The 17,458-nt window shown below is 55.1% G+C and overlaps 2 protein-coding genes across 4 annotated transcripts in view; one reads left to right on the top strand and one right to left on the bottom strand.

The window, feature by feature from the left end:
* TTC7A (tetratricopeptide repeat domain 7A) overlaps positions 1–10,113 on the top strand; it is a 155,924-nt gene extending 145,811 nt beyond the window's left edge. For all 3 annotated transcript variants that reach the window (XM_060026674.1, XM_060026673.1, XM_060026675.1), the window contains one exon: positions 7,896–10,113. In XM_060026674.1, the coding sequence (XP_059882657.1) occupies positions 7,896–8,117 (222 nt within the window). In that variant the 3' untranslated portion in view covers positions 8,118–10,113. The remainder of the gene's footprint in view (positions 1–7,895) is intronic.
* STPG4 (sperm-tail PG-rich repeat containing 4) overlaps positions 994–17,458 on the bottom strand; it is a 62,323-nt gene continuing 45,858 nt past the window's right edge. The window contains exon 10 of the mRNA XM_060027540.1: positions 994–2,853. The gene's annotated coding sequence lies outside the window, so the exon portion shown is untranslated. The remainder of the gene's footprint in view (positions 2,854–17,458) is intronic.

Raw genomic sequence — 17,458 nt, 5'->3', positions numbered from 1 at the left:
GAGAGCTGGTGATGAATTATTCCCCTGCATTCGTTCCCTCTGGCTCCCAGCATGGTTGTCTTTAAGTGGACTTGGGGCACGGCCATGGCATGCGGCCACCCCCAGTTGGCCCCAGAGCTCCTTGCCTCCCTCTCTCCAGGCTGGGGTGTGCCACTTCACGACTTAAGTCCCGCAGAAGCTCCCTCCCACCATCGCTTTCCCTCCCCAAGGCCGGGCCTGAGTCAGCGAGAACCAGGGCTCTGCCCCACCCAAACCTGAGGTTCTGGGTTGGGCCTTTTGCAGGTGCTCCAGGAATCTAACCTGGAAGGCTCTGCTCTCTAAGGTCAACGAGGTGAACTCCACCCACCCTCCCCTGACTGGTCCTGTCCCCAGTCCTGGAGGGTAGGACCAGACGGGAGAGGTCTGAGACACGCAGTCAGCCCTGCCGGCCTTCAGGTTAGGGGGGCACTTGGAGATTACTTCCTCTTGCTGGTTCAGTTTCTCTTCTATCAAATGGGGATAATAATTCAGGCCCTTGTGACCTGAAGGGGTAGTTTTAGGGGACGAGCCGAGAGCTGTGAAAAGATAAGTCAACACCGGGTATTTTTGCCACCATTCACGTGGAAGACCAGGTGGCCTGAGTTTGAGCCCCACCTTTGACAGGGCTGCTTGACCTCACTGCCATGGGACAAGGGTCATTGGCCCAAATCTCCTTGTGCTGCTGGGTGGCCCGTGGTGCCAACAGAGCTGCCTTTGGGGTTGCCTCTGGGGCTGGGGTGGTTTTTAAGCCCCCAGTATCACGTCTGGAGGTTGGAGCACAGCATTCGAGTATGACTGAGCTGGACTTGAGTTCCACTTTGCCTGTACTCACCATTTAACCTTGGCCAAGTTCTTCAACCTCCCAGAACCTCAGTGTCCTCCTCTGTAAAATGGGACTCGTGACGCCAAGCACCTAGGGCTCTTGTTAGGATCAGGTTAAAGAATTCTGTAAGTTAATGGCCCAGTAGACAGGGTTACTTTTACCTTTATTGATTTAATTTATTTTTTACATTGGAGTATGTTTGATTTACAATGTTGTGTTAGTTTCAGGTGTACAGCAAAGTGATTCAGTTATACATATACACATATCCACTCTTTTTCAGATTCTTTTCCCATTTAGGTTATTACAGCATATTGAGTAGATTTCCCTGTGGTTTTTTAAGTCTGTTTTGTAAATAAATTCATCTGTATCATTTTTTAAGATTGCATGTATAGGTGGTATTGCACGTGTAAGTGGTATCATATGATGTTTGTCTTTCTCTGCCTGACTGACTTTGCTTAGTATGATCATCTCCAGGTCCATCCATGTTGCTGCAAATGGCCTTATTTCATTCTTTTTTATGGCTGAGTAAATAGTCCATTGTATATATGTACCACATCTTCTTTATCCATTTTTCTGTTGGTGGACACTTAGGTCGCTTCCATCTCTTGGCTATTGTAAATAGTGCTGCAGTGAACATTGGGGTGCCTGTATCTTTTCAAATTATCGTTTTCTCTAGATATGCCCAGGAGTGGGATTGCTGGAGCATATGGTAGTTTCTGGTTTTAGTCTTTTAAGGAACCTCCATACTGTCCTCCATAGTGGCTGTATGAATTTACATTCCCACCAGCAGTGCAGGAGGGTTCCCTTTCCCCACACCCTCTCCAGCATGTATTGTTTGTAGATCTTTTGATGATGGCCTTCTGACCGGTGTGAGGTGATTCCTCAGTGTAGTTTTGATTTGCATTTCTCTGTGATTAGCGATGTTGAGCGTCGTTTCAGGTGCTTCTTGGCCATCTGTGTGTCTTCTCTGGAGGAATGTCCGTTTAGACCTTCTGCCCACTTCTTGCCCGGGTGGTTTTTGCAGTTGAGCTGCATGAGCTGTTTGTATATTCTGGAGATTAATCCCTGTCGGTCGCATCATTTGCAAATGTTTTCTCCCATTCTGTGAAGTTGTCTTTTCATTTTGCTCATGGTTTCCTTTGCTGTGCAAAAGCGTTTACTTTTTCATTTCAAAGTGTGGCTCCCAGGCCAGGTTCAGATGCTCTTGGTTTGCAGAGGGCAGGGGATGCCCAGAGCCGAGCCCCAGACACTCATTGTAGCGAAGCCTCCCCGTCCTCTGAGTCCACCCAGCGACTCTGACCCAGGCACAGAGGTCTGGGACATCAGCCCCAGCTGCCCTGCGGGTGGGACAAGACTGTGCACAGTGCGAGGCCAGGCTGCCCCTGGCTGAGAGCGAGAGCAGCCGGCCCAGTGAGCTAGAGTCTGCGTTGAGGGACGAGGGGGATTTGAGACCCCCTCTTGCCGTCGCATATGTCAGGTGAGGCTCTGCAGCTAAAGGGGCATGCTGGGCCCCGAGGCTGCTGGAGAGGAAGAGCAGGGAAGGCCAGGCTCGGGGAGGCCCCGCGCTCGGGCCCATAGTCTTGTTAGGCAGGTTCGGCCGCTGCTTCCTGACTTGAAGGAGGAAAGGTGTTCTGAGCGGCTGAGAAGTGAAACTCAGCACCCGGCCTTCTGGAGGTTCTCTGACGCTGGATGAGGCGGGCAGTAAGGTCTCTGGTTCCAGGGCCCCATGCCTCCGCATGCAGGACAGCCCGTCTGCTCTAGGCTTCTTCCTTGTTGGGCTTCCTGAGCCATGGCAGAGGGCTGAGGGTCCAGGCAGCCTGAGGCAAGGGGAGGACCTGGAAGTCTTGCCTGCGCTCGTGAGCGGAGTCTCCCCAGCTCCAGTGGGGCAGGAATACTGCTGCTGTGGGGCAGGAAAGCTCAATAGGAATGTCTTCTTGGCCATGTGACCTCCTAGGTTTTATCGGGAGCTCTCTTCCTGGTCCCTCCGCAGTGCTGCCTGCGGCCTGCATTCCCTGATGGGGCAGTGGAGAAGGGAGGAGGGGTGGGAGGTGTGAGGGCGTGTCCCCTCAGCCTGGGCCTCCCGTGTCCAGCGGCCGCCCCCAGCCCGCCTCATGCCCATGACGGCACAGCCGCAGCACTGCCCCTGAGCCCGCGCCCCGGGCTCGCAGAGGCAGGTCCCCCTGCCTCTGACCCAGGACTTTAGGCAAACCGTAGGCCAGTGTGTGGACTCCTGAAGTCCACAGCAACCCTGATGAGGAAGTGGGCGGGAAGCTTTCTGGCAGTGGCACAGACTCAGCTCAGAGCCACGGTTAAGCACTGTTGGCTTAATTTAACCCCAGAATCAATGGTCGGAAAGACATGTCTGGAGGGTGTAGCAGGGTTCAGGTCTTTCCCCTTGTGCAGAAGGCCAGCACACCCCTTGGGCTCCTGCTTAGAGAGGAGCATCTGCCATGGGGTCCCCCTCTCGCTGCCCGTCACAGGGTGTTCACTTCTAGAATCCAGAGTCCAGCGGCCTCGCTGCAGCCTCCTGACCTGGCCCCTTGGGCCTGGCCGTGCTCCAGGGTGGGCAGAGCCCCCAGCCAGCCCAGAGCCTGAAACCAACCTGAAAAGGCCCAGCCCCCTGCCTAGAAGCGGGACTGGCAAGACCCCCCTCCCCCTTAGGCCGTGCCCGCCCTCTGACCAAGCGGTGCTTGTCCTTGAGCCTGGCTGCGGCCCTCTGCAGACAGACACCACCCCCAGCCGAGGGGCCCGCTGGTGTTCATGACATGTCACCTGTGGAGGCCCTAGGAGGAAGGGACAGGCGTGAGTTCTGGTATGTGAAGAGCACAGCCACCTCTGCTGCCCCAGAAGCCCCCTAGCTAGGCTGGGCTCTGAGTGAGTCTGGGGGCTCTCTGGGCCGAGGCCTCTTCCTGTGAGAGCGCCAAGGGGAGCTCTGGGTGGGAGCTCATCAGGCCTCGGGTGGGTCTAGGAGTCATACCCTTCCCCACAACAAGGAGGTAGGACCAGCCTGTGGGCCGGGAGCTGCCCCAGCTCCAGGAGGGATGTGGTGATGTGTGGGCTAGGTTCTCAGCCGGGACAGATTCCTCATTCCCAGTGTGGTTGGACAGGTAGGGGCTGACACACCTGGGAGGATCCGGGAGTGCACACGGAGAGAGTTGTGAGCTCGGCTGGAATGTGGGCCTCCCTGAAGGGTGTGTCAGCCCCCCTCCCCTCCCATCCCCGCCCCTGGGGTGGGTGAAGGGAGGGAGCCTTGGGGCAGCCTCAGAGGTGGTCCTGCCCTGGGCTCCTTCCTGCAGCCCCATGGTCCCCAAGCAGGGGGCTCCAGGGACCGGGAGACTCCAGCAGCCTCCAGCTGATTCCTGGCTTCCCATCTGGAAAGGCTGTTATAGAATCCCAGGAATGTGCCTTGAGCTCAGAAAGAAAATTCCCAAAATAACTTCTATAAATACTTGAGGGGAGGGGTGGGGAAGGAGCCCTCAGCCTGGCCTGCAGCTGGCCTAGCAGTCAGGGCTGCTTCCCAGGGCCGCCCTCCCCCCAAAGAAGAAAAAGGCTCACACAGCAGGACCTTCCTGCCGCCCCTCCCCTCTGGGGTACAGCGTCAGGCACTGAATCAACCGGATGAGATGGTGTGCAGTGGTAATTCTCCAAAAGGCAGGTAGGACCCCCGCTCCCCTTCATCCCCATCCCAGGCTGTGGCTTCTGACCCCAACCTGTACTTCCCCAGAGAACCTGGGCTCCTAACAGGGAGCGTCCCTTCAGAGTCTCCACACAAACCGGAGACCAGACCCTAGCCAGGGAGGCGGCCCTCAGAGTGCCTGCCTTTGTGGCCCTAAGCAGGTCACTAAGTACGCATAAAGGCCTCCGGTGTGCCTGGCTTTGCACCCGCGACCACCACCATCCCCCCAAACTCTTGTGAGCTGCTGTCCTGTGGGAAATCACGGAGCAGGCAGGAGCCGGGGACCCTGTCTCTCTCAGCCTACGGGGGTGGGGTCAGGGATGGTGTTCGAGAGCTACAGTGAGGAGCATACCCTCCAGGCGCTGGTGTGGCAGCACGTGCTGCCCTTAGGCAAGAAAGACAGACTTCCTAGAGGAGCAGGGTCCTGTCAGATGAGATGAGGCCAGATGCTCCCTCCCTTCCTGAGATCCAGGAAGGGAGGGAAGGAAGAAGGAATGGACGACCTCGGGAATTTCTGGGGACTCCCCCACAGCCCTGCCCCTCCCTGAGCTCCGGTTATAGGCGCCGTCCTCCACCACCATCAGTGACTCGCACTTCTTTCTAATCCCTGTGTGGGCAGCACCGCGATGGCATCTCCCAGGTCAAGTGTCAGAAGCTGAGAGTCACTTAGCAGGTCTGGTCTCCTCTCTCGACACAGGGAGGGAAGGAGTCAGCCGGGATATTTGGATGGAATTGAGACCAGTTCTGTGTTCCCACCATCTCCCTGGAGACCTGTTCTCGGGGGGCAGCTGGGGGTGGGGTGACTGACGGCAGGCCCTCGGCTCAGCGCCGGGCTTTGGGAGAGCAGGTGAGACCTCACATCCTCCTGGGGCAGGGCCCTGCCCAGTTGTCAGGCAGCAAACAGCTCTGAGTTGCTACCAAACATGAACCCAACGGGCTGGTGTCTCGGGCAGGTGGCAGCAGATCCTGTTACAGGCCCTGGGCCTCCAGACCCCAGCCTGACCCCGGTGTCTCCTTTCAGGCTCTGAGGTCAGCACCCCAGGGTGGGGGGGATGTGATCCAACCCCACGCCAGCCCACACAGTCTTCCCTCACAGGGAGCCTTGCCCTCCAGATCTTCTTTGCCCTCCCTGCCCCTCCACCCAGGACCCTCTGTTCATCCTGGGGACACTTCCACTTGCTGTCAGCCCACCATGCACCCTGCTCTATAATTTCAAATTCATCCTTGCAGAACCCTCACAATAGCCTACGAGGTAGGACTGTTCTAGCCCCTGGTTTACAGACGAGGGAACAGCAGCTCAGAGAAAATGGGCCACTTCCCCATGGTCTTGGCACTTGTCAGTGGCACAGCTGGGATTCCAACCTGGCCAGGTCTTCCGGCTCTGTAGCCCTGGGCTGTTTTCCTCTACATAGAACATACAGAGGAGCCTGCCACAAACCTCCTAAACCAACACACACACACCCTGTTCAGCCTGCAGACACATCTGGCCCCTTCCCAAACACCTAAACACTTCTTGAGATCAGGGGTTTTCAGGCTTGTTTTTAGCTATAAAGCCCTCTTTTCAAACAAAAATCTCACATGGAAGCTCAATATAGAAAACTTGGTGTGTAAAAGCCACTGTGGCCCCGCCCCCGCCCTGGGTGGCCCCGCTGGCCTTCCCCATCTGTCCTCTGTTGCTCCCCCATGGGCAGCACTCACAGGGCTCAAACCTTCCATTTTTGGTGCTTAATTTTGGTGTCTGGCGGCCTGTTGTCTCGCCTTCCTGCCCTCCTCCTCGTGGGCCCTGTTCCATCATGAGCTGCTCAGGGTCCAGCTCCCAGGCCATGTGGACAGAGCAGCTTGGCCTGGAGCCCTGCTGGCCAGACTGGACACTGCCCATTGGTCCTGGACAGCCCTGAGTCAGCACTGCACCCATCTGGCCAGATCCAGGAGCCCTGCCTGAGGCTCTACCCTGCCCCTGGTTCCCCTGCCCTCCTCCCCATCCCTGTGGTCCCCTGGGGACAGCTTCCCCCTCGGTTGAAGAGCTCCCCCCCCTTTCCCTCCCCCTGGCCACCAGACCGCCAGCCAGTGCCTTCAGAGAAGGAGGCTTTTCCTAGGGCTTCCTGAGCACCATCTTTCACTCTTGCCTAATTGGTCGTATTCCAAGCCCTCGGAAGACTTCATGAAATCAGCCATGTGCCTCTTCCCCAGTGGGTCTCCATAGCAACGGAGGGCCTAACTCTGGGGAGTGCGGCGAGGAGGAAAATGTTCCAGCTAAAAATGTACATGGCCGTCAGTGGGCGGGCACCCGAGAGGGGGCTCCTGGCACACGGAAGGCAGCTCCCCACCCCCATTCCCTGTCCAGGAAGTCGCTGTTGTTTGGGCTTTACCTCATGTCTGAATGAGAGGATGCCCCCCCCGCCCCCCCCCCCCCCCCCCGTGCTGCGATACTGTGGCACCTTTGAGGGCTGGGACACAGATTAGTGGGAGGGTGCAAAGCAGTCTTTCTGGGACTGGAGGTCGAAAGAGGACCCTGGCCCTTCCCCCCCACCTCCCCACACCCCTCCCAGTGTGGGTGGACGTAGGGGGGACAAGGTGCCAGTTTCACTTCCCAACTCGGTGACAATTCCTGTCACTTCCTCTGTCTCTCCAAACAACAGGGCCAAGCTTCCCAGGCCCCTCCCAGAGGCCCTCCTTTCACCCAGCATCTGTCCCTGGTTCCCCAGCCATCTGACTCTCCTCCTGCGACCCTCACCCGCCTGGCCAGGCTGGGATGGGCTTTAGGTCCCAGGAAGACAGGCTACCGATGCGGGCACAGGAGCTGTCCATTCACCCACAGGCTTGAGGTCCTCCCCAGGCCTGTAGTGCACACTCCTTGGTCTCACAGGTCCCTGGGGAGAAGGGCAGCGCCACAGTGCAGCCCAGGGCCTTGGGGTAACAGATCCGTTGACTGAGAGCTCACACACATCAGGCACGGTTCAAGTGCTTTGCCTCTACTGTCGTGTAAACGTCATAACAACCCTAGAGGTGGACACAGTGGTCTTTCCCATTTACAGATGAGAAAACTGAGGGCCAGAGAGGGGTGACTTGCCCGGGATCCCTCAGCTGTAATGGGGAGACCCGAAGCCAGGTCTGCTGACCTTAAAGCCCAACTCCTGGGGCAAGGAGGATCAGAGCTGCCACAGTGGGTGACCCGGGAGGCCGGGCTGGAAGCAAGGCTGGGACGGACACAGGGAGGATTTGCATGGGTCAAGGGCACGGTCACTTGACAGTACCCGAGCCTGAGACGCAGGGCCCTCTCTGGCTCGTGGCTGTGCTGCTTCCACTCCTTACCCCGATGGCCAGGATGCCCCTGCCCCAGGACAGCCTCACTCACCCCACCCTGTGCTTGCTCCCCAGGGTGTGATGCTGAGTCAGCTGGGCCATAAGAGCCTGGCCCAGAAGGTGCTACGGGACGCCGTGGAGAGGCAGAGCACCTGCCACGAGGCATGGCAGGGCCTGGGCGAGGTGCTGCAGGCCCAGGGCCAGAGCGAGGCCGCCGTCGACTGCTTTCTCACCGCCCTCGAACTGGAGGCCAGCAGCCCAGTGCTGCCCTTCTCCATCATCCCCAGAGAGCTCTGATGAGGCCTCGCAGCTTTGGGGAGGGAGGGAGCTGCCCAGCGGGCCGGCGGGCAGCAGGGAGCGTGGGTCAGGGGAGGTTCGGGGCCTCAGGGCGATACATCTCTAGGGAATGTGTCTGCAGGCTGCAGCCCTAATTCTCCTCGCCTCCCCCCGCCACCCCCGCTTTCCCTCCAGGGCCAGCTGGGACTGGGAGCTGCTCATCTGGAGCAGGGTGGACCAGGTCTGCATCAAAAACAAATCCCTTGTTCCTTGGGACTCAGACTGCATGGAGTTTGTGAGCAAGGAAGTAGCTGGGAGGCCACATCAACACGGGGGACGCTCCCCAGTGTATCTGCGCATCATCTAAATGCGCAGGAAGGGTCTGTGAGGCTTGGGTACCCCTCCCCCCCACCCCGTCTAAAAGCCCCTGTACTGTACCTGCCACCCTCCTTCAATATCTCTGACCCTGGATTTCCCGGCTTTGCACAAGCTTTAGTCTCGAACCTCAGCTCTCTGCTCCCCACGCCAAAGATGAGCTGCCCTTTGGCTGGGCCAAGAGGGTTCTCCTGGGTTCCTTCCTCGGCCCCTCGGGAGGCAGTCTGCTTGAACCCTCAGTGACTTAGAGTCATGGTGACTGGACTTGTTCCCCAAGAGCGCTAGTGGGGGAACCTCACAGCTGTACTTCACCACCTGCCCTCAGCAGGCCTCGGTGCCTGGGGGAGCCCCCTGGCCCTGGCCTCACACCCCACTCTCAGGTCGTGCCCAGGGCAGTCATGGCTTGAAGAATCTGCTGGCAGGCAGGAAGAGGACGGACCTCTGGGTCCTCTCCCAGGTTTAAGTTAGTGGACAGTGCCTGGCCGTGCCCCTCTTTGCTTGGGCCCGCCTTTAATCTTCCCCTCTGTTGCCAAGTGCCTCTGGGGCCTCTGGTGTCTGGCCAGGGGCACTCAGTTCTGGGCCTAACTAAACTTCCATTTCTGCCCACCTCCACCTCTCTAGAAACGGGCCTCAGCCACCTCCTCAGGCCCTGGGCTGTAGCCCCTAGGATACAAACATGGCCGCTGGACCCAGCCCTTCCTTGCATCAACACCTCATTCCTTCAAGCCTTACCTTTCTGGGCAATGGGTACAGTGTAGCTCCCTCTAGGGGTTATAATGTGGAGACTGGCAATCTCTAGGACTGCCCTTAACACCATCCACAGCCCATTTTCACCTCAGGCTCTCTTGGGTGACCCAAGCCCCGCCCTAGCCATTCGGTTTCCCCTGCCTGGGGCCAAACAGGGCCTGTAATTAGAGACCCAAGGAAGGGCCGGAGCCTAGCCCCTCCCTGGTTGTGCAGGCCTCTGTGTATGTGACACCCGTCTCTACCGAGGTCCTGGGGGTGCTGGTGGGTGGTGTCTTCCCTGCTGCGTGATACTCTTGGAACTCTCCCCACAGGCCTATCGGGGAACTCCTTTCTTATCTGCACTTTGGGTTTCAGTTTTAAAGCCCCGTGTGGCGTATCTCTCACTTGAAGGTGTGTGGAAGGGTCAGCTGAGGGCTGCTCTGGCCCGTCAGAGCCCGGTCTGTTCCTCGGAGGCAAGGCAAGAGGCTGTTGGAGACCCACGCTCCTCCCAGCCCTGGCTCAGCACTCCACACCCCCAGGTGCCACCAGGGAGAGCCTGTGCCTCTAGCCTTCCCATGCCAGGCCAAGGGACACTGTAAGGACACCAGATCCTTCATCCCGCCTGGCTGAAGGATCTCTATATGTGTATGTATGTGTATAAATATATATATATATGATAGAGATCTATTTTTATTCTGGAATTCTGTTAGAAAAAAAATAAACAAGAAAAAGCAAATGCTGTTGGTTTACATTGGGATGCCCAAAGATGGTGGTAGTGAGTCCTTGGTAATAGGAAAGGCAAAGGCAACAAATGCATTTTGACTTGAAGCATTCCTTTTAGGAAGCCTCAGCGGGGCTGGGCAAGTTGCTTGACAATTCAAAATAAAGGTCTTGAATAAAGAGGCCCATGAAGGGAAAGCAGGTTTGTGTGAACCAGTGTGTTCATTTATCTACCAGGTACCCATGGGACAGGCCTTGAGGGAGGGAGCCCTGGAGAAGAGGCAGAGGCCTGAGAGGTCATGAAGGCCGGGGCGGGGACTCACAGGTGGGGAGGGCAGTGGGAGGGAGGGGCCCACTGAGGAGATTGTGATGAGTGCCTGGGGAGGGGACTAAAGACCTAAATTTAAGGCCAGACACTATCAAACTCTTAGAGGAAAACATAGGCAGAACACACTATGACATAAATCACAGCAAGATCCTTTTTGACCCACCTCCTAGAGAAACTAAAGACCTAAATTTAAGGCCAGACACTATCAAACTCTTAGAGGAAAACATAGGCAGAACACACTATGACATAAATCACAGCAAGATCCTTTTTGACCCACCTCCTAGAGAAATGGAAATAAAAACAAAAATAAACAAATGGGACCAATGAAACTTCAAAGCTTTTGCACAGCAAAGGAAACCATCAACAAGACCAAAAGACAACCCTCAGAATGTGAGAAAATATTTGCAAATGAAGCAACTGACAAAGGATTAATCTCCAACATTTATAAGCAGGTCATGCAGCTCAATAACAAAAAAAAACCCAATCCAAAAATGGGCAGAAAACCTAAATAGACATTTCTCTAAAGAAGATATACAGATTGCCAACAAACACATGAAAGAATGCTCAACATCACTAATCATCAGAGAAATGCAAATCAAAACTACAGTGGGGTATCACCTCACACCAGTCAGAATGGCCATCATCACAAAATCTAGAAACGATAAATGCTGGAGAGGGTGTGGAGAAAAGAGAACCCTCTTGCACTGCTGGTGGGAATGTAAATTGATACAGCCACTGTGGAGAACAGTATGGAGGTTCCTTAAAAAACTACAAATAGAACTACCATATGACTCAGCAATCCCACTACTGGGCATATACCCTGAGAAAACCATAATTCAAAAAGAGACATGTACCAAAATGTTCATTGCAGCTCTATTTACAATAGCCCGGAGATGGAAACAACCTAAGTGTCCATCATCGGATGAATGGATAAAGAAGGTGTGGCACATATATACAATGGAATATTACTCAGCCATAAAAAGAAACGAAATTGAGTTATTTGTAGTGAGGTGGATGGACCTAGAGTCTGTCATACAGAGTGAAGTAAGTCAGAAAGAGAGAGACAAATACCGTATGCTAACACATATATATGGAATTTAAGAAAAAAAAATGTCATGAAGAACCTAGGGGTAAGACGAGAATAGAGACACAGACCTACTAGAGAATGGACTTGAGGATATGGGGAGGGGGAAGGGTAAGCTGTGACAAAGCGAGAGAGAGGCATGGACATATATACACTACCAAACGTAAGGTAGATAGCTAGTGGGAAGCAGCCGCATAGCACAGGGAGATCAGCTCTGTGCTTTGTGACCACCTAGAGGGGTGGGATAGGGAGGGAGAGGCAAGAGGGAAGAGAGATGGGAACATATGTATATGTATAACTGATTCACTTTGTTATAAAGCAGAAACTAACACACCATTGTAAAGTAATTATACTCCAATAAAGATGTAAAAAAAAAAAAAAAAGCCTTGCAGAGGCGTGGCCAAAGCCTGGAGGGGGGTGGGAGGCAGCAGGGGGCGTCCAGACAGGGCCAGAGACCCCTGCTGCCTCCAGAGCCTGGCTGGGAGAAGCCAGGGCCAGACGTGCCACCTGAACAGGAGAGACTGCCCCAAAGGCACTGCCAATGGAGCAGCTTCAGCACCTGGGGGAAAACGCCAGGGTAGGGGTGTGTGCTGAGAATCCAGGCCACATCCAGATCGGCCACCTGCTCTGAGAAGTCCACACCAATATTCTCCTAATGGAAGTTATGCCACGTACAAATACACTATATAAAATGTGTATCAAATGATGACATCAGTTTACACAGAAGCCCTGTTTTCTTCGTGCACCCCAAGGGATTACCCCCAAGGCTGCACCCACACGGTCTGAAGACAGCTGCCCTTAAGGCTTCCCCTCGACCTCAGGGCCTGGCTTAGACAGAGCTGCCCGCTCAGCACCCTGGCCACCTCCACCCTGATCCTCAGCCCTGTTACTGGGGTTACGGTTTTGCTGTTAGTGAGGAAGGGCCCTTCTTGGAGCTCCTGGGTGCCCAGCTTTGATTTCCCTGTGATACTTTTTTAGAAAACACGTTCAGTCTTTAGTGGTTTAACAATTAGTATCAGATTACTTGTCACACACCCTCATCTGCCAGCTCACGGCCCCCTGGGGTGAGAATTAAAGGCTGCTTTAGGCTATAGATGGTGTCACTTGTCTGCCAGCCTGGGAGAAAGGCCTAGAAGAGCTCATCCTACAAGGACAAGACGAGGGAATCTGGAGGGAGGGAGGGGCAGGGAGGGGCGGCCTTCCTGTCCCTGAGGAGGGCTTTGCTGAGCTGACCTCAGGGTGGTCAGATGTTGGAAAGTCAGGCAGTGGTGGAGACCCAGGCGCTCCCTGACCTCCAGCTCCCCATCTGCAGACCCCTCATTCACACTCGAGCCCTCCCTGGAGAGGGAGGGGGCCAGCCCCATGTCCAGCCCATTGTACCAAAACAGGGGCTGGAGTTCGGGGCTAAGACTCGGTTGCACTGTCACCCCCATGGACCTCCAGCCCACAGCCCTGCAGTATTAATAGTGTTTATCTGCAGGCACAGGTATGAATGGAATTTCAGCCACCACCCCCAGACTCCTACCAGAGTACTCACTGTTGCATTCACACCCCCGACCCGAGCGCTCAGATGTCACTGTGCAAATATTTCTTGGCCTGGTTTTCGGGAAGCATCCAGCTAAACAAATATCCCCCAGCCCGTGCTGCCAGCTCTTGATGACAACCCACAGTCAGAGAGCCTCACACATGAGCGACCTGTGGGACCACCCCCACGTGGTGCAGACTTGGACTCTGGAAGCTAGGGAGGTCCTACTGGGAAAGTACCCCATGCCAGAAACGCCTTCGAATTTTCATCAAGCTTCTCAGTTGCGAAAAGCAGAGACCCACTGAAGGTAGCACCAGGAAAGAGACAAGGGGGGTTCCCTGGAGCCCTAGGGCAGGGACCGCAGTGCACAGATATGGGGCCGAAGCAGCCATGCATCCGTGTTTGGTGATGGAGTCAACACCCAGACTGAGCTCAAAGGCCACTCTACCACTGGCTGGCCCTGTGCCCTTGAGCAAGTGACCTACCCTCTCTGTGCCTGTCTCCTCATCTGTAAAGTAAGGATAATCCTGGAATAGTGCCTGCTTTGTGGACTGTCATGATGATTAAGTAAGAAAAAACATGGAAAGAGCCTAGAACAGTGCCAGGCCCATAATAACCACTGGATACCTGTGTGATGATTTTCTCTGCCCCGCCTCTTCCCTCCTCCTCTCCCTGCTGGCTGACCTCGCTCACTCAGAGATGCTGCCATGGGACTACGTTCAACCTACATACCCTGGCTGGCCTTCCACCTCCACTGCTGCAGCGACACCCCTCTGTGCATCTGAGCTTAGATTCTTGGATGAGACGATCCCACTGGTCCCGCTCATTTTTCCATGGGTCCCTAAGAACAACCAGCTGTGACCAGGGGATGGGCCTCAGGACACAAAATATGGCTGCCTGAGCAGCTGGAGTTCCGGGTGAGCAGTAACGGGCCCCTTCTGAGACCCTGCATCAGCCCATCATTCCCTCAAGCCTTGCCCTCCTGGGTACTCGGTACGATGCAGGTTCCCCCGGAGGAGGAAGACAACAGAACTCACACCCCCTTGAACACCCACCCCACCCCTTCCCTATCATTGTCACTTATGGTACATCATGGGGGCTCCTGTCCTGTCTCTTCTCTTGATAGCAATGACAATCCTAACATTCTCCCTCTACTATACTAGGCATAAGGCACTTTGCTTATCAGTGGACTCTCTCTCCGACACTGCTCCTTTGGTAGTCAACAACCTAGGGAAGTGGGTTTTGTCCCCATGAAAGGTGACGAGACCATGGCGCCTCCACTCACAGCTAGGAATATGGCAAAGCTGAGAGTAAGGTCCTCACCCACAGAGCCAGCACCAGCTCACCAGACGATGGGAGAGAGGAAGGCAGTACCTGTCACTGAAGCAGCAGAATGACCAGGAATCCTCCAGCAGGGGAGAACGGCCGATGCTCAGTGCTGCCTGCCACCCTAGCCCCCTCTGCAGCCGGAGAGGAGGTTCCTTAAACAGAGACCACTCAACAAGCTGGAAAGTCCCCCAAAGAGCAAGAGGGTTCTCAAGATGTCAGGCAACCAGGAAACAAGAAAAGGTCACCATGGGAGCTGTGCGCCGGGCCATGTGACCCCACCATCCTGCCCACCAGCTGACTGAGCCATGGGTGGTTTCTAGAACCAAAGTTCCTCCTCTGTGCACTGGCCCACAGCCTATAAGGTGGCCTGGGCATCCCACACAGAGACCCCCAGACTGGTGGTGACCGTCCCTGCTCTCTCACACTCTCACTCATTCTCTTCCCCCCTTAACTGTCTCTGGAATTTGGCAAGAAGTAAGTCATTGTGGGCCTCTTTTAAAAACATTTTTTTTTCCGAACCATCTGAGAATAGGTTGCATAAATCATGCCCCTTTACCCCTTAGTAATTCAGTGTGTTTTCGCTAAGAACAAAGGTCCTTGTCTTACATAACCACAGCACAGTTCACAAATGAGGGAATTTAACCCCGACACAGTATTTTTCTCTCCTCTCCCGTCCATATGCCAGTTTGTCACCACTGCTCCTTGTAGCACTGTCTTCCCCTGGCCGGGGTCACATATTCCACTTAGTTGTCACATCTCTTTAGTCTCCTTTAGTGTGGAATGGTCCCTCCACCTCTCCTTGCCTTGCATGACAGTGCTGAAGGGTGCAGAGGGTCTGGCCTCTGCAGTGAGAGTTGGGACAGAGACAGAAGCAGTTGGTGGTGGGAGCAGAGGCTGAAAAGCAGCAGAAGCCAAGGGCCAGAGGCAAGAAGGAAGAACAGCTGGGCAAGAAGATAGAAAAACGCAGAGCAGGTGAATCTCCATAAAGATGGAGCTCTCCAATCAAAAGAAATGGATGCCCATTTTCAAGGGGGCAAAAGACGATGGACTCAAGAGAGCTCCATTCTATCCCAGACGCCCTTTCCAGCTCCTGCAGCCTGAAGTCAAGATTCCCATCTGAATCCTTTCCTCGGTCCTTGCAATGACCCCCTGATGACGTAAGGGACCTCGAGTGTGTTTGTTCCTGGTGGCCCTGCCCATCCCCAGAGAGGCACACTCTCCTTCCCCAGGTCTCCTCTCAGTGTGCACCTGGAGACCAGCCTTTGGGGGTGGAGGGGCGCATGCCAGGGCACCCACCTATGGGGGAGGGGCTCCGACCCGAAGCAAAGGGGCACCGGTGGGCATGGCGAAAGCCCATCTCACAGGGGAGGGAAGGCAGTGCAGGAAGGTGAGGTGACCGGCCCGAGGCCTCCAGCCAGCAGGGCAGTGAGTGAGTGACACTCGGGCGGTCTGCATGCAAGAACCTCGGTCTATGGCATTCTTCCTGGGACACCCGCCAACCAGAGGAGGAGCGTGTATGCTGAAACGGGGATCAGAGCAGGCATAGGGACACTGTCACAAAGACTAACTGGCCTCAGGTGTCAGCTGTGACACCTGAGATGAGTCCCTTCTCTGTGCGGAGGTCAGAGCATAGGTGGCTTCCCCAGCTCCCCGTCCCCAGGTCTCAGCAGCTGGGGCAGTCTCTGTAACTGACTGTGACCTCCATGGCCTCAGCTTGGGCCCAGGAGGAGGCCGCTGCAAGCTCCCTCTCACCTGTCTCGTGCCCAGGAGCCCACAGCTCACTACCCGACCCCCAACAAGGCCCCCAGCTCACTGGCTGTGAGTGGGGCCCCCGACACCGCTCACACCCCTGAGAGCACCCCGCCAAGGGTGCAGGGGCTTTGACGGCTTGGCCCAGTGCAGGCTGGTGTGAGCTCACAGAGGGCCCCGGCAGTTGCTAGCCTGGGGCCAGGCACTCTCCTCCATCCAGACAGTGTCTCCTCTGAGCTGGGAACACCCCATCCTGGGCCCTCGCCCTACCTGTGAGGGTGTCTCCTGTGCCCTCAATGACCCACACTCTCCCACGTCCACGCCACTCCTACTGGGCCTCTCTTCCCAGAATTCACCTTGTGCCCCTTCTTCTTCAAGACCCAGTTCCCACACCTCCCAGAAGTTTCTCTCCCTCCCTCCCTCCCCCCCTGCACCTCTCACCACTCACCTCATAGGACCCTTATGCTTTGTCAGAACACTCGGGCTGGCACACAGGCCCTGGGGGTTCTGCTTCCCAGGTGTGGCCCCCACATCCCACACACCTGGACTCAGCCACACCTACATGTGCCCTCATGAGCGGGACACCAGCTGGCCTTTAGGGAGGCTCTCCTGCCAGTGGGAGGCTTGGGGTACAAATGTGGAGTAAAGCCACCTTGGCCCCACCCACCGGCTGACCTTAGCCTTCCCTCTTGCCCAGCACACACACCATCCCAGTGCTTCACCCTGGGGGTGCCTGGGACAGGGCTCCGAAGAGAGACCTTAGCCCTCCTGAGTCTGTTATGGCTGTTCAAGGACCTACAGTTGGTCTCAATCCATTATATTTTCTTAATAGAGTTACATGTATGTTTCATCCCATTGTAGAAGTTATTTTAGAAATACTCATGCATCTTTGCCATTAGGATCTTCATCTGCACTACAGACACGTGGGTCATTAAACACAACTTTCCAGAAGCTTCATTTTCATTTCCATATAAGATAGGGCACGTTTAAATTTTTGGAATAACGTGGCTACTGGAGATTTTAACTGGAGCCATAAGTACCATATGTAAAACATTAGGAGCGTTCTCCCCCCGCCCAACCCCATTCCCCAGAATGTGACTTTTAATGTGACTGCTTTTTTACTTTTTTTATTTTTTACTTTTTTAACTTTTGGCTGCTCCTCACAGCTTGCGGGATCTCAGTTCCCCAACCAGGGATCGAACCTGGACCCACGGCAGTGAAAGTGCTGAGCCCTAACCACCAGACCACCAGGGAACTCCCAACGTGACTGCTTTTTAAGTGGTCTTAGAGAGCTTGTTTATAACATCTAACACCTACAATCCTAAGGTCAAACCTCCAGGAATGATTTCTAAAATCAGTACTAAGTTTCTTTACCTCCTCTTTTTAAAAACTTATTTCATCAGGTGACTTTTGTCAGCAAACACCAAAAATGGCTGATGATATTCAGGCTAACAGCCCTTCCCCAGACAATTCTTTGTGGTTCAAAATAATCAAAGGAACTTCCATAATATAAAAGATTTTATGAA

This window comes from Delphinus delphis, chromosome 12, assembly GCF_949987515.2.
Source record: "Delphinus delphis chromosome 12, mDelDel1.2, whole genome shotgun sequence".
In the NCBI taxonomy this organism is placed as follows: Eukaryota; Metazoa; Chordata; class Mammalia; order Artiodactyla; family Delphinidae; genus Delphinus; species Delphinus delphis.
The sequence above is the reverse complement of the archived record's forward strand: the minus strand, read 5'-3'. Positions and strand labels throughout refer to the sequence as shown.